This window comes from Macaca thibetana, chromosome X (genome assembly GCF_024542745.1).
Source record: "Macaca thibetana thibetana isolate TM-01 chromosome X, ASM2454274v1, whole genome shotgun sequence".
Classification (NCBI taxonomy): domain Eukaryota; kingdom Metazoa; phylum Chordata; class Mammalia; order Primates; family Cercopithecidae; genus Macaca; species Macaca thibetana.
The window spans coordinates 106724352-106745441 of NC_065598.1; the positions used below are offsets into that span (position 1 = coordinate 106724352).

Consider the following 21090-nt stretch of genomic DNA (forward strand, 5'->3'; position numbering starts at 1 on the left):
CTTAAATGGTATTCCAAGGAATCTGGCTTTCCAGTATTCAGTGGGAAGCTTTTGAAGTGTTTTGGAGCAGGAGGGTTAAGTGATTAACACTTAGACCTTGGGAAGAGTAATCTGACAGCAAATGTCCAGAATGAATTAAGGACAAATGGTGAGACTGGATGAAGGGACACTAGTAGGGAGAATATTGCAAGCATCCAGGTAATCAGAGCCAGAAATGAGGTAGTAACGGCAGGAATGGGAAGATTACATTCAATTTCTAGAGGTATTTAGATTATTAATTGGATGTTGGAGGGAAGAGCGAGGTCAAAGATGAACGCAGGCTTAAACTGATAGCTGGTGGGTAAAAAGATAATGATGCTGTCTTTGAGGAGAAGCCGATTTCTGTGGGAAGATGCTGAGTTCCTTATTAGACAGTTTGAGTTTGAAGGGCTGGCAGGACTTTCAGGTGAAGATAATGGATTGATGGCTTGATGAAGGCTAGGTTTCTATTGATTGAATGAACTGAATTGGACCCCGACATTCTATTTGAATCACTTCAGTGGGACTCAGTTCCTTAGGAATGGATAACTGCACCTTATGTTTTCCTTATAGTTTTAGAAGAGAGTATGCTTCGCAATGTGTATGTCTTTTTGCATCATAAAAACTCCCAATAGATCTGGCTGTCTACAAAATCTAATTTAATGGGTCTGACAAACCCTTGTAGACATAGCCTGAACTGATCACAAGTTTTGCATCCTTTAGTAGCCTGGGTGAGAATTAAAACAGAAGCAATGTTGTATTCTCTAAATGTTTTAAACTCATGATTCTGTAATTAATATTGAACTCAGGGAGAGATGTCATAGTCATATAACACCTGCTTTACTGCTTATTTGTATTAGCTTCTTTGATATTAGTGTATTCAATTTCAAATACTGTTCAGGCCCCTACTCTTTAATTTGAGGCTAATTTTAAAATTTCATATTTTTGTTGTACTGTTGAAAATAAAATGACATATTTAGAATCCTAAGTTAGTATTCCAAGTGGAAGGTAACAGCAATAATATGTCATTATTGTGTTGTCATATTGAATGTGCCATTATCTGTGCTTAGAGCAACTGGGTGTGCAGTTGACAGATTGCTCTTTTGTGATTTGCAGTACTGGCTAATTTTTTTTTTAACGTAGTTTAATTCCTTTACTTCAGTGTGCATCAGAATTTCCTGGGGATTCTGTTAAATTGAGGATTCCAGGGCTCCACTTCCAGAGTAGATCTGGAGTAGAAACCTAAAATCTACATTCTAAACAATCACCAGAAGTGGCCCCCAAACAACATTTTATATTGTCTAAAGCCTCTAAGTTCCTTACCTCTAAGTTCTTTGGCCTTGAAAAATTAAGCTCAGAGAAAAGGGAATTTCCTAAGGCTCTCTACTGGTGTGTACATACTCTAGCTGGTGTATTCTCTAAAGCAATGTTCAGAACTTGGAGTTCATGGGTGGGCTTCAGATCTATGAACTGTTGAAGTTATATGTAAAAGAATGTGTCTACCTGTATTTTTCTGGGGAGATAGACCAAACCCTAAGAGTCTGGGACCCAACTCAGGTTAAGAACTACATTCCCAGCCAGGCGCGGTGGCTCACATCTGTAATCCCGGCACTTTGGGAGGCCGAGGCGGGTGGATCACCTGAGGTCAGGAGTTCGAGACCAGCCAGACCAACGTGGAGAAACCCCATCTCTACTAAAAATACAAAATTAGCTGGGCATAATGGCACATGCCTGTAATCCCAGCTCCTTGGGAGGCTGAGGCAGGAGAATTGCTTGAATCCAGGAGGTGGAGGTTGCAGTGAACAGAGATCGTGCCATTGCACCACAGCCTGGGCAACAGTGGCGAAACTCCATCTCAAAAAGCAAAACAAAACAAAGAACTATATTCCCTGCCCCAATGTCTGGCAAAATTAGAGTGTCAAAAATATCTAATTTGATGACAAAAATATTCCTTACTTGTTATCCATCTATCTATATTTCTATAAGTTTAGAAGTTTTAGATACAGTAATTCTCAGCCTGGAATGAAGAGTATGGAAACATTGCACCATTGACTCCAAAAATGATCACCCAGAAAACCTCTAAGTAAAGCTATGTTTATTAAAATTAGAGTGACATAAAAGCATTACTTTGATAAAGTCTTAGTGTCTTAAGAAGGAGATGTCAGAAGGGATTATTTATAGGGTGTTAGGGCTTAGACTGTTTGATTTTAAAGCAGGTCTTGCAAGGTGAGGAATGGGTTAACATTGTGCAGTGTTTATGATAAAATAGCTTTGTATTGGTGAATATAGCAAAGGAAGGGGCTTGAAGCAAGTTTTAGTGAGCAAGCTGTTAGTCTCGATGAGCAAATCAGTTGGTTCACGGTATCTTCTAGAAACAAGTATTTCCTAAAGTAAGAAGCTATGTTATTTTTACTTATTCTCAGTATTGTTTAATATAAGAACATTAAAGTATGTCTGTCTGGATATTGCCTAACACAGGGAAAATGAAATATGCCCAGTCCCAGTACTGTTTACACGGTGATAGTAAAGTATGCCCGATCCCAGTATTTTTTAACACGGGCAGAAATTGTTAATTTCAGTTCTCAGTACCGAAGATTGGTATCCTTGGTGGATTGCTGGGGTTTTAACGCTCTCTGGCCCAACCATAATTCAAAACATACTATCCACTCAATGCCATACATTCTTCCAAGTCAACCAACCAATATGGCAGGATAGTGTTTGGTCCAAAGTAAACAGAAATATCTGTCTTTTTCTTTTCCTACAAACCTTCAGGTTTTCTAATAGTCCCTTAAGTCTATCCTTGGAGATGGGGAATGGCTTCCATTGGAGATTAGCTGTGAAGATAGTAATGAATGTTAACAGTCAGTGAAATCTTGCAGGTGGATCTTATCTAGTGAAATATTAAGACTTGAAATGTGTAAGCTTGCCCCTTGCCCAGCAGACATTGACTGGTCTTTGTACCAGTTTAAGGTTTGGACCAAGAAGACTAGACTTTGAATCATTCTTTTTGCCTCTAGGGCTGTTTTTAGAGCCTAATAGACTGTATATACTCTCACTTGTAGAGGTCACATCATGCATTGCTTTAAACATATTAAAGGGCCCCCATACTTCACTTTATATTTTTGCTATAAATTTTTGAAATTATTTTTGAAATATTAATTTTGAAATTATTTCTTACAAGTAACTTTTAAAATGTATGATTAGGTATAATTTCTTGTTAAATCATTGTAAATATTCAAGAATTATTGCTAAATATGAAAATCTAACCTACAATTTATATTTAATATAATGAAATTTCTATAAATGCTAGACATAAGAGACTAGTTAAGTTGGCATATTGTTATACTTAACAGACATTTAATCAGACATTAACTAATTTTGACTTTATAGTTTTCTTCTGGCTTTTTGGAGCTGATGATTTATTTCTGATGGCAAACACTTTCATAGGCCCACGTAAAACTTATCAACCCTGGGCAAGGTTCATATTGCCTAATGGATAAAATAGCACCATTTGCCATATAAAAAAGTACTCAGCTTCCACCCTTCTACAAAGAAACAGTGATTAGGTACATTCCTGAAACCGGCTGGTATAAGATAGGGCAAAACTTTCTGGAACATAATATCAAAGCAAATTTCAATAACCCAAAGCCCGTTTCTCCCTGTGCCCACTGAAGTCCCCTGAAGAATTAGTGTTTTGCAAGAAGAAAGTGATTTTTTTAAAAACCTGGAAACTTAATGTCTTTAACAGATGTTGCTATCCACATAACTATACAATGTAATAGCCCAGTTGTTATGGCTAAATTAAGAATCAATATAGCTGCATAAACAAGAAAACCAATGTTCAGTAAACATACAAACTTCAATCTATAAACCACTTAGCATCTATATCAGGGCAATAAAATATTCTTTCAAATGCTTGTTTATAAATTCTAGGTTGTCTTTCTTCTCACAATTGATAAGTCTTTCTGGCTCCTTTCAGATGTATGATTACACCTTATTACTTCACCATATGTTTATACATGATTGTAGAAAAGCCATATTGAGTTTTTAATCATGATTGAGGTCCTTTGATGTAATGGTCTATTAACAGGCTGCCTGTAACTGCCTCAGGAGCTTTGTCCTCAAAGAATGAAAATTCATTGTCGGATTATGTTAGGCCAGTATACCCAGTGGCATAAACAAAAACAAAATAAATACACAAAAACAAACCAAAAACAAACAAAAAAACACCTATAATAGCACTGTCCAACAGAAATATAAACTATATTCATAACTTTAAATTTTCTAGTAACCACATATTAAAAAGTAAAAAATAGGTGAAATAAATTGTAATAATATATTAAGCCAATATATTCAAAATACCAGCATTTCAACATATAATCAATATAAGAAATATTAATCTAACATTTTACAATTTTTTTATATTAAGTATACAATATCTGGGATGTAATTTACACTTGAAACATATCTCAATTCAGGCTGGCCACATTTTAAGTGTTCTGTAGCCTTATGTGGCTGGTTGCTATGTGGCCATATTAAACAGTGCAGACCTGAGCCATAGTTCATGGTTTTTGAACTTGAGCATGCATCAGGATCACCTGGAAGGCTTGTTATAACACAGATCACTGGGCTCCACTTCCAGAGTTTTGATTCATAGGTCTGGATGGAGCCTGAAAATTTGCATTTCTAACAAGTTCCTTAATGATACTAATGATGCTGATCCGGGAACCAAGCTTTGAGAACCATGGCCATGGGTCTTTCAAAATCAAACATTGGAACCATTTTACCACTGTATTAACATGAATGATCAAGAACTGTCCTTAGGTATTATTGCTATTGTACCACAATACTGTCGTATTATTGCAGTTTATAAAACATCGAAAATCTCCATTTAACTCATGGTTAATATTGAGTGATTATTCATGTGGATGAGTATTCTTTAGATCTTCATGTCTATTACTCTCTGAGTGCTTCTTTCCAGGAGGCTGGACAGGGAAGAGACATTTATTGGCTTGCTTGTTCTTAGAGAGTATTTACAGAGCTATATTAATACAATATGCATATGCATGCTCTGATCCTTAGGTAGAAAATAGTTCTTTTCAAGTGGACAAACTGTCAATCAATAAATTGATAATCTTCCCAGTATAGAATCAAGGCTCTAAGAGCAATTAGTTTGATTTTTAATGTATTTCAAAAACATTGAACTTTAAAATATTAAGTGAATAATAGTCCACTGTTTTTCAGCTCAATGAGAAATTTTTTTAAAAAATACACTTCATGGTTCTTTAAGCCATGACATGAATTTATCTCTGAACAAGTTCAGAGATTATATTCAGGTGAGCAAGCCCTGGCCACCAAATTGTTGATGATTCTGATCATTTGTGAAAGATGTAGTTTCCTCCTATCCCTACATGCTTAAATATTTTCATTTCCTTTGTTTTATTTCTGAAGAAAAACAAAACAAAGGAGTTAATACCTGATCTATAAACTTTGTTTTTGTCACAAGAGTACAAAAACAGCATCTGAGCCTCCATTGGCCCCTCCTGTGTCTGAAGAAGAAGATGAAGAGGAGGAAGAAGAAGAAGATGACAATGAGCCACCACCAGTTATCGCACCAAGACCAGAGCATACAAAATCAGTAAGTCACAAAGGACTATTTCCAAATGATTCAAAAGATGCCCTTTGGAATAGTCATAGAGTTAGAATATAGTTAATCTACTGCTACCTATTAAGCATCTTTTATGTTCCAAGAGCTAGAGTATAAAATATGACCAAGGTTTTGAGGATGCTGTTTGAGGATACAAGATTAGCACATTAAACAATTAGAGAATAATACCAAACAATACATAACTGCTAAGTAATAAAAATGTTGGAGAAGATAAGGAAGGAAATCCATGTGAACCAGGTAGGAAGAATTGCATAAACAGAGGTCCTCAGACCACAATTAGCAAGGCATGTATAGGGACATCCAAAGACTAGCTCCCATGATCTTTCAATAGTGTTGTACTTTCAGCTACTGAAAGTCCTTTTTTTTTTTTTTTTTTTAAGAAAATACCACTTGTCTTTAAAAATTCATTGATATTACAATAAATTGACTTCACACTCTTTCCTTGGCCTGCTCTTTTAATTGTAGAACTTTCTGTTTTTTTAGATCTACACTCGTTCTGTGGTTGAATCCATTGCTTCACCTGCAGCACCAAATAAAGAGGTCACACCACCCTCTGCTGAAAATGCCAATTCCAGTACTTTGTACAGGAACACAGATCGGCAAAGAAAAAAATCCAAGATGACAGATGAGGAGATCTTAGAGAAGCTAAGTGAGTACTTTTTGCCATGATTACTTTCTTCATGGGAGTGTTTCTCGTAAACCATTTAAAATGGGAATTGATCCTTTGAAAGTTTTAATCTGCTTATATGAACTCCAGACTTCCCAAAATCATGAGATGAAAAATTTGGGACTCACTGCATATGCCAGAACACTTTCTCCTTCCACTCCTAATTTGACAGGAACTAAATATTTTTACTTGAAGGAATCAATTGAGATGAAAATTGATAAGACAAATTAAGTAGCAAGTTTTAATATTACATCTTCAAAAGAGATAGAATAGTCTGTGTTATGATCATAACCCAAGGGCCCTCAACTAATCAGTGATGATAGATATGTTAACCTCAAAGCCCAACACAGTCAATCAAAATTTGTAACAACAAATAATATAGCTTTTTCCCTTAATTCAGAAGCATTTCTTTGTGGCAGGAGAGACAGAACTAGCAAATGCTAGTAGCTTCCTTCCACAATGTCATTAGTATGTACATACTTGTGTGTACACACTTGTTGCCCCAATTTTAGAAAACACTTACCTTCTAGTTACTTTTCTGGGTCAAGAAGATAAAAAAAAAAAATGAATTATCTGCTGAAAAGTCAAAGGTTTGTAAGGCATATTCATTAAACTCATACTATAAAAGCCTCTAACAAATTGCTAGATATCAGCAATAAGTACCCTCCCCCTCCAACCCCCAGTTTGACTAACTCCTACTCATCCTTCAAAACTCAGCTCAAAAGTTGCCTCCTCAGAAAAATGTTGCTTGTCTCTCCCAGTCCAAGTTAAGGGCGTCTCTTCCTTACCACTTTTATTGGAGCAAATATCAAACCATATTAGTCTGACTTCTTCACTACACTGTGAGATTCTTAAGAGCAGGGACTGTGCTCTTTTTTCCTTACATGTCCAACTCCTAGTTCATGCCTATTACATAAAGGCATACGGCAAATGTTTGTTGAGGGAATGAATGAAAAAAATAAGTAAACAAATACGTCTTTACTGAGTTCCTACTTGTCTGTTCTATACAAGAAACTTTGCAGGACACAACAGAATGAAACTTTCCTGTCATCAAGAAATTTAATCTTTTTTGGAAAATACGATTTAATAATATGATACAATTACAGCATAAGAGAATCTCGTTTCATGTATATTTTTATTTAAAAGACCTCAGAAAAGGAAGAGAGTAATTCCCACTATAGGCCACAGGGAGGCTCTGCAGAGGTGGTGGTAGGATGATTTTGCCCTCCCAAGGACATTTAGCAACGTCTGAAGACTATTTTTATTGTCCTGATTCAGAGATTGCTAGTAGCATCTAATGGGTAGAGGCCAAGGATGCTTCTAAACATCCTACGGTGCATAGGACAGCTACCCTCCGTCCACCTTACAGTAAAGTATTATTCAGTCCAAAATGTCAACAGTACTGAAATTGAGGCATTTGAGTTAGATGCATTTGGAAAGGCAAAGGTCGGAGTTGCAGCTGTCAGTGAGCACTCAGAACTACAATTGCTAGATTTTTGCTGACTTTACTATTCAGGATTAAATATGCCACTAGCACTGATACTAACCATTTGCTGTAATAACAGCAATAGTAATTCTCATTTATTGGGCACCTTCTGGGTGGGCCACTTTACATACATTATCATAGTTTCACAGTAGTTCCTTGCAGCTGATCCTAATATCCTCATTTTACAGATCAGTGAATGAAAGTAAGCTTTAAAAAGCTTAACTGACCAAGTCACCAAACTAATGTGTGGCACAGCCAAAGTTTGAACTGAGACCTGTTTACCTTCAAAGCTTTCACCTTTTCCATTACCTACCTACTTTGCTTCTGCATATCCCAACTGTCTATTTTTGTAAAAAGGAAGAATGAAATGAAAGAATTGCCTGGAATAATTTAAGTTCAATTATTCAGACAATTGCCACAATGTTTTTCTTTATTTTGCATATGTAGACATGACCTATGTGATTATATCAGATTTTAAAAATCCAACAGCCTTGCTTTAATAAAATGACTGTTATTTGGTATCTGTTTCAAATCTCAATGGATGTATTACAACAAAAATGCTTGTATAGTTTTGTTAAGTTAGTTGACAGAGAAACAAGCATTATTTTCTTGGACCAAAATCTTGTTTTGCTTGTAAACTCTAATCGTGCTAGAGCTGTGTCCTTATTATTTGTTGTTTATTCTGCTCTACACTGAGCAACTTGGTGAAGAAGGGGAAGCTAATTTGATACATTTTAATTAAGAATTAAGTGGGTTTTTTTTTTCTCTACTGGACTTCATGCTTGGGCATAGAGACAGTCATTTTCCCTCTAGCCAGCAGGCCACCTGTGACTGCCAACCTTACACTGAATTTGTAGATTTTGTCAGGGTGAACCTGCTGAGAAATGGAGCAGTGCTTCTCATGAAGCAGATCCAGTGAACTATACTCTAAAGTCCACAAAGTCAGACTATCCTGTTCCACCATTACCCTCTCTGTGCCTTCTCTTTGCCATTACACCTTTGTCTAAGGATAACTTCAGACAAGTGACTTAACTCCTCTGAGCCTCAATTTTTAACCTGTGAAATGGAGATAAGAATCATAACTACATTTTTACGAAATTACATTTTTGTAAGAGATAAGGTCTGGCTCTGTTACCCAGGCTGGAGTACACTGGCACAATCATAGCTCACTGCAAACTTGACCTCGTGGGCTCAAACAATCCACCTCAGCCTCCCAGGTAGCTATAATTTTAAGTATACGCCACCATGCCTGGCTATTTTTTTTTTTATTATTTTTTGTACATATGGGGTCTTGCTGTGTTGCCCAGGCTGGTCTTGAACTCCTGAGCTCAAGCAGTCCTCCTGCCTCAGCTTCCCAATGTGCTGGGATTACAGGCAGGAGCCACCAAGCCTAACCCATTACTACATTTCAAGACTCTGTCTATAGGATGGATTTTAAGGAGCTCATTCTATGGTTAAGAGGTCGGATATTGGAGTCAGAAGGATCTACATTTAAATCACAGACCCATTGCTATTAGCTGTGTCACTTAGGGCCAGTTATTTAAATTTTCTGGACCTCCATTTTCTCATCTAAAAAGTGGGGATAATGATAATATAAAAACCCCAGCAACAGTACCAGGTACATCATAGGGGCTCAGTAAGTGGTAATTATTACTACATAAGTATAAAGCCTTAATAATATAATACAATGGGTCAAGCTTTGAAATAAGTCATCACTGGGTCTGAGTCATAGACTTATACTAGCTGTATGTCCTTAGTCAAGTCACTTAACATCTCCAAACATCATTTTCTTTATCTGAAAGATGGAGATAATAATTGTACCTACATAATGGGGGTTGTGTGAGGACTAAATGAGTTAAAGTAGATAAGACATCTAGCACAATAAACAGTAGTATAAAATTGTTATTATGCTATTTTTAGAGTGAGAGCAATCATATTTTTCAGCATAAAAATGGGGTTATGGGGTCTTACCAGTGTGACAGAATGATTGAAACCAGGAGTAATCCCAGATGTATGATTACTGTACAGAAGCCATCAAGTATCTTGGATTCAAGGGCCCCATTGGAGCTTGGGGAAAAAGTAGAGCAGCCTGTGCTGAGAGGCAAAAGAGAGGAAAAAGGGAAACAGGGAAGTAGAAAGATGGCCAATATCCCATACCAGAGTGGACCTCATAAGCATGATGAAGAGTAGATGGCAGCCTCTACTAAACCATCCTCACCTTCAGTGTCAGGGGTCCGGTTACTAAGAGGTGGGCAGCCTAGACCACAGAGCTATTCTTCATCTTCCATGCAGATACTGATTGTGGTGGCCAGACCAAGAATCATTATTGGCTGAAATGAACAGGTCATCTTTCGGTTTTACATAGACAAAGAGCCTGGGTCTGGCTTGTTCATTGTGGTCTGTCCCGATCTGTTGAAAAATAAAGAAACAAGAACAGAAAACCAAACACTGCATGTTCTCACTCATAAGTGGGAGTTGAGCAATGAGAACACATGGACACAGGGAGGGGAACATCACACACTGGGATCGGGGTGTGGGGGGCTAGGGGAGGGATAGCATTAGGAGAAATACCTAATGTAGATGACAAGTTGATGGGTGCAGCAAACCACCATAGCACGTGTATACCTATGTAACAAAACTGCACGTTCTGCACATGTACCCCAAAACTTAAAGTATAATAAAAAAGGAAACGCCCACATTTTAGTGACAAATTTCAAAAGCCAGTGACTGTCAGTAAAGTTGTGTAATACAGGAAATTTGTCTTCAATCTCCTTCCTCTGGGCCCCACAATCACCGACTCCTTGCCTCGCGCCTCCCTCAGCATTCCTCACTCAAAGCCTTTTTCCTAATTCACCCTCATATAGAACTGATATCAGTTTAGATAATTATTTTACTTTTTCTCAGAAATCAAAATCTTCATTTTGCTAAAAGGATAATCTTTTAATGGTGGGAGTTCACTTAGTCAGAAAATATATTGATGGGCTTTTCTGTCACTGAACTGAAACCATAAATGCTATTTTCAAATGCAAGTATTTAGTGTTCTTAAAACCTGTACTTTAAAATGAATAGTTTCTTTCTTATTTAGGAAGTTCTGGTAGGAAATTGTTCTGGTATTGCTTTTTTTTCTTTTGATTTTGATTTGCTGATTTTTAAAAACTTTCTCCCTACTGTGTCACAGTGTTTTTTATCTATCATAATTTACAAAAGCAAATTATAATAACTAATGGAAAAGATAACTTTAAAAACAGGTTTTGTGATTGAGAATGGTAAACAAGGCCTCTAGTATACTTACCTAACATCAGTAGATGGCAGCACACACTCTGCTGTGAAGGGCAATGGGTGTGGAGACACCATTTTATTTGAATAGCAGTTAAGTTCAGAAGTGGAACCTCATCAAAATGGTTGTCTTTTGGTAATCCTTGTGAAAGGATTTATTTCCAGTTTTCTTTCCCCTGCATAACATGGAAATAAAGGTTGAATAATTTATTACCATAAAGCCACATTAACTGAACTCCACCAATTGGAATGGGTTATAATTCAGAAAGTGACTTGGGCTGAAGCTTACTTGCTTTTTCTATATGGAAAAAAGTTTGCTTAGCAACTTAATAGTAAAACTTTTAGAAGACTATAAACTGCTTAATAAAATTATGGCTTCAAATGACTTTAAAATCATTTCATTAAAATAAAAAAGTCCAGGCCCTTGCCCATTAATAGCTAATTTGAATAAGGATGGCTCTCAGTTATATAGAAATCTTTTAGACAAGTTGAAAAATAAAAGGCCAACTCAGAAATTGCTAAATTGGTGGCATTCTATAGATACAGCTCAAGTAAAATATATTCTCCAACCCTTGCCTTAAACCATGGGGCATTTACAAACGGAAATAACTAATTGTATTTTACTGTAATTTGGAAAATATTCATTGAGTATTCAATATATTCTACACATGGCATTGTATGAGGAGGCACTGAAGATACAGAGATGAATAAGACATGGCTCCTTGTCCTTAAGACATAGTCTAAAAGGCGATATCAAATACCATGCACACACAAAGGAACCTATGCAGATGACTGCTTAGTACAGAGAGTAACTCAGCACAAGTGTTACATTGTGACCAAGACCTTAAGTGAACCAGGAAGAACTGTGGAATTCCTATCATGTATATCAGGTATATTTCTAGCCATAGATACAACATTGAATGGATGCCAGATGATTATGGAACCCTTCAGTTCTAATTCTTGCAAGTCAAAGTTCCAAATAGATAGATATAGACATCTGATATATTAAGTACAGAGAGAGAGAGAGCAAGGGCCAGAGAGAGAGAGAAGATACAGTAGTAGCATAGAAAAGTGAAGCTGTTAATTATTCAAAGGGATCAGAGAAAGCTTCCTAGAAGAGGCAACATCTAAACAAAGTTTTGAAGCATGACTAGGAACTTGCCACAGAGAAAATATGGGAAGGACATTTCAGGCAGCGAATGGCATGTAAAGAAGACTTGAAGGCATATGTCTGGGAACTCTGACTTATTCGGTGTTACTTGAATAAAGAATTGATGGTATATGGTGACACTGGCGTTGTAGGAGAGGAAACTGAACTTTTAAGCAGGAGCTGATCATGCGCTACCATTAGTTTGTTATGCTCAGAGCATGAAGTTCTAGTGAGGAAGTGGTAAATGATGAGAAGAGAATGAAGCGGGAGCCAGATTAGGAACCTTGCATTGCCAAGGAGTTTTGGCTTTCGTCTGTAGGTGTTAGGGAGCTATCAAGTAATCCTGAACCAGAGAATCACATCATCAGGTCTGCACTTAGAGGATCCTGATAGAGATGTAGAGCCTTGACCAGAGGGGGCAGCAGCTAGACTAGAAGTCTAGCTACGGGGCTGTTGGAATAACCCAGGGAAAAGATAATGAGAGCCCAACTAAAGCAGTAGTAATGAGGAAGGAACACATTCAAAAGATGTCTAGGAGGTAACAAGATATAGGCCCTTGGTGGACAACTGCATGTGATAAGTGATAGTAAGAGACAAAGTAAGAGTCAATGATGACTCGTAGATTTCTAACTCAGGCTAATGAGTAGATGGACTGACAGTACTACTGACTGAGGGGAAATACAAAAGAAAAAGTATTATAACAACCCATATATTAGCTAAGTGTTATTTAACTTAATTGAAAAGTGAACTTTCATTAAAAAAAAAAAACCAACAACTTGATGAGTAATCCATGCGTGAAATGTTTAACTGATTATTTTTCTCAAGGTATGCTATCTACTGTTAGGTCTAAATTAAGTTGTCTACTTAATTTAGAATAGACTGTTGTATAAATTAGCATGAAGTAGTATCTGTAGCATATAATTAGCATATAAAAGAGAATAGACTATTGTATAAATTAGCATGAAGTATTATCTGTAGCATATAATTGAGCACTTAAATACATATTTTCTTGTTCTTATTCATTTAATCAACAAATATTTGTTTAGTAGCAGCCACTGTTCTAGGCTCCAAAGTTACAGGGATGAAAAGACAAAGTTCCTGCCCTCGAGAAGCAGCATGTAAGTCTCAGTGAAATGATCAGAGAAGACTTCATAGAGGTGGATAATTTGAGATTTTATTTAAATGACAAGAATTCATGGGTTAGATAGGAAAGGAAAAGGGGGAGCACATGCAAAGACCTAAGCACTAGATAGTGATAGCATTACTAGGATATAAAGTAGTAAGGGGGGAGAAAAAGAATAATATAAAGCTAGACTGGTTAGATAGGAGCCAGATGATGCTGAATGGTGAAGGGCCTTCTCTGTTTAACTACAGAAATTGGATTTGATCTTGCAGTGGGCAGGAGCTTTTGAGGAATCATGAACAGTGGAGCAAAATCATTCTGATATAGAGTTATTGTACATCTCAGTCTGTCCAGGACAGTCTCATTTTATGAATAATATGGTCACCCTTTTCCAAAGGCGTGGTGTAAGAGGAACTAGAGAAAGCAGAGTCTATGAGTAGGTTATGACTGGCACAATTGTTTGAATAAGAAGTATTGAAGGCCCGAACAATAACAGTGGCCATGGGCATAGAGAGAAGAGTATGAATACGAGTGACAACTAGAGGATAGAATCTACAGATCTCTTGATTAGTTCATATGTGAAAATCTTGTCTTACCAACCAACCGTACACTTATTTGTACTATGTGTTAGTAAGATATAACTAACTCAAAGGTAATAATACTGACATGTTTGCTTCCAAAAAGAAAGGTGGGCCAGAGGCATCCAAATAAATGATGCCCTTCAAAGTAGTACCCTTGAGAAGCTGCACCCTTATTCCCATGATGGTTCTATAATCCCAAGTTTTTTCTGGACCTATTTGAACACTGCATTGAGGAGTCAATGCCACTTCTGTGGTATTTATTCTGAGTCATAGCAAGTATTCATCCTCTGAGTGATGGATTGGATTTTTTTGAAATAGCAAAACTAATATTTTTAAAGAGCCAAATATGATCAATTAATAGTTTTCTTATGTAGCTTATAAACTTACTAAAAATGTTCGGAGCAATCTATAGAAACAGAAAGTAGATTAGTGGTTGCCGAGGTATGTTTCGGCAAGCTGAGGGAGGATGGGGAGTAACGGCTAACAAGTAACAGGTACAAGGTTTCTTTCTGGAATAATGAAAACATTCTAAAATTAGATCATGATGACATTTACACAACTCAGTAAATATGTTAAAAACATTCAATTGCACACTCTAGGTCATTGAACTTTATGGTACGTAAATCATATGTCAGTAAATCTGTTCAAATCTTTGGAGCACTAACAGTGTCCTAGGTTCAGAAATGTATGTTTTGAAAATGCATGGGTCTCATTACTTTATGATCATACTTTGTTCTTCATTAGACTCATTTCCATCCCCACACCCTTAGCACTGTACTGGGTACATAGTAAATACTCAATAGATATTTGTCCAGCAGAATTGGATATAGCATAGTGCTTAACTTCAGAGAAGATAGTGATTTTACTAAATAGTGTGGATAAGTTCTTAGATTGTTTTTTAGCAATTATACCAATTTATGTACCCAGCATCAGTGCACAAGGGTTCCAATTGCTCTACATCATTGATAACATTTGGTATTGACAACCCTTTCAATTTTAGCCATTCTTATCAGTCTGTAGTGTTAACTCATTCTGGTTTTAATGTGTATTTTCCGGAGACTGAGCACATTTTTGTATTTTATAACTTCAACTTCTGTTATAGGTTAAAGGGTACACATGCAGGTTTGTTACATGGGTAAATTGTGTGAGGCTGAGGCTTGGGACTCTAATGATGCCTACAGCCAGGCAGTGAGCATACTACCCAATAGGTAGTTCTTCAGCCCTTCTCCCAATCCTCCCCTGTCTAGTGATCCCCTGTGTTTATTGTTCCTATCTTTATACTCATGTGTATTCATTGTTTAGCTCTTATAAGTGCCACTTATAAGTGACAACATGCAGTATTTGGTTTTCTTTTCTTGCATTAGTTTGCTTAGGATCATGACCTCCAGCTCCATCCCTTTCTTAGATGGTTATTATATCCTAATATATAGTATCATGAGAACTTTTTATAGATGTTGGGTTGTGACAAGTTTTGTTTTCCAAATATCAGTAATGTTGAATATAAGCAAAATGAGTTATTATTACTACTTTAATTACTATAAAATTATTTGTTATTTTAATAAGTAGAAAGTATCATTTTATATAAATTATAGAAATCACATGGGAGTATTTGTCTAATGTTTTATTTGTCACTGACTCTGGCATCTTAATTTTCATTATTAAATTAAAAAACAGTCAATCAATTTCCATTTCTCTCTCTCTCTCTCTCTCTTTCTCTCTTCCACCTCCTCCTCTTTTCTTCTCTCCCCACCCGTCTCTTAGGAAGCATTGTGAGTGTTGGGGACCCAAAGAAAAAATACACAAGATTTGAAAAAATTGGTCAAGGGTAAGTGATTGTTATTTGAAATATAAAAAGATGAGTACAAGCAACATACATTAAAATTAAAATTCAGTAAGAGCTTGGGTTTTGCATAAATTATGCTTCTCATTTCCTAGATTATATTTGTGTCTTGCATTCTCAGTATTGGCCTTTCATGGGGAGGGCTGACTGTTCATTAACCTAGGAACACATCCTGCTGAAATCTTCATCATTGTTGGCCTGACAGTAAATTCTGTGGGGACATTTTGATCCTATGTAGTTAGAAGATTCAAACAGATTTCTCTAGAAAAAGCAGTAGGGTTATGGAAACTTCTAGCTTACATAAAAACCCCCTTTATCGCAATTCCCCCTACAGCTCCATGGATGGTATGATTAAGATCCTGTTTTATTGTCAAAATGTAGAGTGACAAAGTGAGGGTGGGGAATGTCCTTATGGAATGATCCAGAGGTAGGCAGAGTTGACTGAGCATGGAGGAAACAGACAATAATCCCTAAATGAGACCTAGTGCATCATTTTCACTTAGTATACTTGTTAAAGATAAAGATTCCTAAGCCCCACTGCCAAAGATTTGATTTAGAAGTCTGGAGTGGGGTTCAGTGATCTGAACTTTGCAAAAGTTCCTCAGATAATCGTGATAATCAGCAAGACATGGGAACCATTGCATTAGATTATTCACTAAGGCTGAAGGCAGGAGTCACCAGTTCTGCAAGTCAGCTGTACTCATGCATGTCTCTCAGGCCTCAAGGTGAAACTAGGCAGGTGGATCTGAGCAGGCAACAGCATTTGAAACAGGGATAAGTTTTATTTAAAGGAAAATGGAATATTCTTAATGGACACCGTTAAATGAGGAGTGAGACACATATTCAGGGACACCAACTACTGTATGTCAGAAACAAAGATGTCACCTCAGACATTTCCTGGCTGAGGCAAGGGGCTGAAGACAAAGGGTTACAGCCAATATGCTTGCAAAATTGTGCTAGCCCATCAGCCATTACAATCTCATTATTTTAGGATAAGAGAAGGTAGAATTTCTTCAAGAACCACACTGCTTTTCCTGGCATACTTAGGTTCAAAAAAGTATATATCACATATAAGCTTGATTGTTTTTCATGATTTTATATTTTCTTTGTTTTCCCCCCTAGCTTTTGTACTAAAGTTTCTTTTGAAATTGACAGTATATCTCAGGAAATAAGGGAAAGCATTCATTAGACATTTGGGCTAGAGAATAGGAGAGGCACTCATGGAAACTGTGCCTGGCGGGAATCAAGATGAGAAGACCCTAAGGGAGACAAACTCAGGAAGAAATGCATGGCCAAGTTTATTCTTCCAGTCAAAACCATAATGACATTATATTTGAACTTTCCAGGGAGCTAAAATGTATTCTCATTTGCTCACAAAAAAGAAGAGTTTTGTGGTTTCTAGAAGCTCCCTGTCACCGAATGGGTCAAATTAATATTTCTACTCATTCTAAAACAGTGATAAACAATAGAACTTACTGTGATGATAGAGATGTTCTATATCTGTGCTGTCTAATATGGTAGCCACTGGCCGTGTGTGGCTATGGGGCACTTGGAATGTGGCTAGTGCACACAAGAAACTGAATTTATGTGAATTCATTTATTTGTTTAGCAGATATTTCTTGAGCACTATGTTCCAGGCACTATGCTAGGTGCTAGAGAGACAGAGATGGGTAATGATGGTGTGGGCCCTCAAGGAACTTACAGTCTACACTGATAAGTGCTTGACAGAGGGATACAGGGTACCAGAAGAACCTTGAGGCAAGCTTACTCAATTCAACCAAGTGCAGAGCGGGGCCAGCTTCTAGAGCCATTTTCTCCCACCAGGAATTTTCCCTGTCTACTTCTGGTGGACTGGTTGTTTTACCTAAGTAAGAAAACTGTACCTTCCCATGTTCATATACAAACCTCAACTCTCCTTCTTCATGCCTAAAGGGTAAATACCACCAGACAGATTGCAAAAAGACAGTATTATGTACTAAAGGGACTTAGAAAACAAAAGTTGGCTTTTAGATTTTATTTTCATCTGGTTGAGTCTCTGGTAGAGCTAACAATAGGAAGGGAAAGGATATTCAATCCACTTAGAAGTAATACTCCAAATCATTGTTGTCCAGTACGGTGGCCAGTAACCACATTTGGCTATTGAGCACTTGAAATGTGGCTAGTCCAAAAGGAGATGTACTATAAGTATAAAAGGCACACCTGATTTCAAAACCTTAGTATGAAAAAAGAATGTAAAATATCTCATTAATACATTTTTATTGATTACATGTTGAGATATTTTGCATACATTGGATTAAAGAAAATATATTATGAAAATTAATTTCACCTTTTAAAAACTTTTAAATATGTAGCTCTAAGAAATTTAAAATATGGCTCGTGGCTCATGGCTCATATTATATTTCTAATAGGCAGTAATGCTCTAGTTGTAGCCTTAACTGGGAGTTGTTTATTTATTCGTAAAGTGTTTTTCCATGGTTGTTTTTTGGAGAGTGGGAGATGTTATAATTTTGTCTTGATTGTTCCAACTAAAAGCCAACTGAGCCAAAAATAGCATTAAATTTTAAAAGGAAAAAGTACAGGATGGTTTCAGATATCTCCCAGATACTAGGTAATGAAACAAGACTAATTTTGCCAAGAACAAAGATCAGGCCACCAAGCAACTTTGTGTAACAAAGAGATTTCCTCTCTTGGCTATTATTTATGCCTGTGACTTTTAAAGATGAAAAGGAAAGTTCTCTATCTCTGAGTCTCTTTGTACAGTCTTCATAATCTAAAATGAAAAATCGAAGCATAAATCCTGCTTGCCACTGCAGAAAGGTCTATTTTAAATTCCCAGCAAGTTCATCATTTTAAAGAATGATAAAGTAGCAGATAGTTCACTCATAGGCCCAACACAACTTTTTAATATGTCCTTAGAGGGTATGGAGTCTATTGTATTTCTACTTTTGTCTTCTTTAGTGTTTAGCACAGTGCTTTTGCACTTAGTGGGCCCTCAAAAACAATTTTGTGCAGTTATGATCAACAGCTAGATTCACTTTGGCCAGATTCAAAGAACTGCAAAGCTGTCTGCCAACTCCATCTCTGTGGGCCTGTTTTTGCCTCAATAAATATTTGTTGAGCTAATGAAAATTGTTTGTCTTTCTACCGCATCTTCTCACTCGTAAGTGGGAGTTGAACAATGAGAACATATGGACACGGAGGGGAACAACACACACCGGGGCTGGAAAGGGGATGGGGGGGCGAGGGGAGTGAGAGCATTAGGGCGAATAGCTAATGCATGAGGGTCTTAAAACCTAGATGTCGAGTTCATAGGTGCAGCAAACCACCATGGCACACGTATACCTATAACCTGCATGTTCTGCACTTGTATCCCGGAACTTAAAGTAAAATTTAAAAAATAAAAAAGAAAATGTTTGTCTTTCTAACTATCCCTTTCCTCTGTCCTCTGTATTTACATGTGTATGTACATGCCTATCTTGCTCCTCCTGTGTCTGTCTGTCTTTTCCTGTTTTTCCTCAGTGTGTCTTCATATTTTTGTCTTTCACAATGACTTGGTCGGCCTCATCACATCTGATTCCTTTATTCTCTGGGTATTTGTGTGTGCTGCATATCTGTCTTCTTCAAGCATGTTGGCTTCACATTCTACTGCCCATTTTCACACACACCCCACAACCCAAATGGTCATAATGTAAAATCAAGATGTATTCAAGATATGATCTACTGGCTTAAATCTATTTACTATGATTTTATCATTTATTTAATTTGCTAATTTTATTTTTTTGATCTTAGTAGATTGTTTTCCCTCAGTTGACAAAAAGTTGACTTTTTTCTTTCTGGAACAACAACAACAAAAAAACCACCTCCCACTTATATTAATTTTCTTTTTACTTAAATTACTTTCAACTGATTTTGTTTTCATTAATTACTGGCCTAAGTTATATAAACTAGTCTCTACTCTCAATGTATAGAGTTTTTTAAAATTAAATCTGTATTTTTAATTGTTTTTGCCTTACCTATTATTACAGTGCCATTCAAAATTGTTGTCAATAATCATTTGGTGTTAGGGATAATCAGCCCCAGTATCCTATTCTCAATTTCAGAGAGCACAACAGTTCACTCACTCTCAGGAGCTGGATTTGAGAAGAGTCTCTCCATTAATCACCCTCATTTACTTGGAAAACTAAATTTTTCTCCAGCATGGGTTTCTGCCATCCCAGCATTCAGGCCTGGGGCCAGAGAATTGGGCTCCATCTTCCATAAATCAAGTTCAGAATCACATGTCTAATCATTTGAGGCCATAGCTGTGAGTTGAAGGCTAAAAATGACATTGTTTCACTGGGTTTGCTGTGAAAAGTGTTCTATAATTGGCCGCCAAATCCAGACATTTTGAACAAATGTATGCAAAGTTAAAAAATAAGGAAAGAAAGAAAAAAAAGTCAGGTACCCCAAAATTATCATTAACTCAACAACATGAGTTTGTCAGAAATATATCTGGTGCGGACTTGAGAATTTTTACTTTCTAGAATAGTTATATAAAATCACTTGTTTAATAAATGAGGTAGAATGAGACAACAAAATCAAATATTTATTTCAGTCAACGGCTATCATTGGCAACCCTGTGTAATTCCTGAATAAGCAATAGCTATATAACAGAGGGCTGAATTTACAACGTTGACAGCTGTCCTCACGGATTTCTCATTAATGTATTTGAATTCAGGTTAGGGTCTTTCCTTAAATGAGAATGCACTGAAAAACAGGCCTTTTTTCTCTTTCAGGTTCATATTGTCTTTTCTCTTCGACATTATAATAGAAAAATATTTTTGAGGAAGCAGCTCAGAGGATCCGGTTTAACAAGTATCTTTTTAACATCAGTGAACCTTTAATGAGTGCCTACTATGTGTAATCTAGAGTAGCAGTTAAGAATCAGGTTCTGGGAGTTCACAGTGACCTCTATACTTGTGGTCCCATTGAATATTTGACAGGGAGAAAAGAAGAGTTGTATCAAGAAATAAGATGAACACCTACCCCCAGTAACGTACCTTTCCCCTATATTTTATTCACACACTCATCTTCACTGTCATCTCTCATATGAATCCCTCTTTGGCTGGCATGGTCCTAATTGACCTTTTCTGTCTTTTGTTTTTCTGAATCCTACAGATTATATCTGTGCCAGCATGTATTCACCACTTATATCTTAGCTTGTCTAGACATGTAAAATTGCTTGAAACTTTGAGGAATGTAGACAAATAAAGGGAGAATTTTTGAAAAACTTGAAGAAAAA

The 21090-nt window shown here is 36.7% G+C and overlaps 1 protein-coding gene across 11 annotated transcripts in view; it reads left to right on the forward strand.

Annotated features, from left to right (window-relative positions):
- PAK3 (p21 (RAC1) activated kinase 3) overlaps positions 1-21090 on the forward strand; it is a 291282-nt gene that overhangs the window by 220591 nt on the left and 49601 nt on the right. For all 11 annotated transcript variants that reach the window (XM_050776548.1, XM_050776541.1, XM_050776543.1 and 8 more), the window contains 3 exons: positions 5525-5656; positions 6170-6335; positions 15731-15794. In XM_050776548.1, the coding sequence (XP_050632505.1) occupies positions 5525-5656; positions 6170-6335; positions 15731-15794 (362 nt within the window). The remainder of the gene's footprint in view (positions 1-5524; positions 5657-6169; positions 6336-15730; positions 15795-21090) is intronic.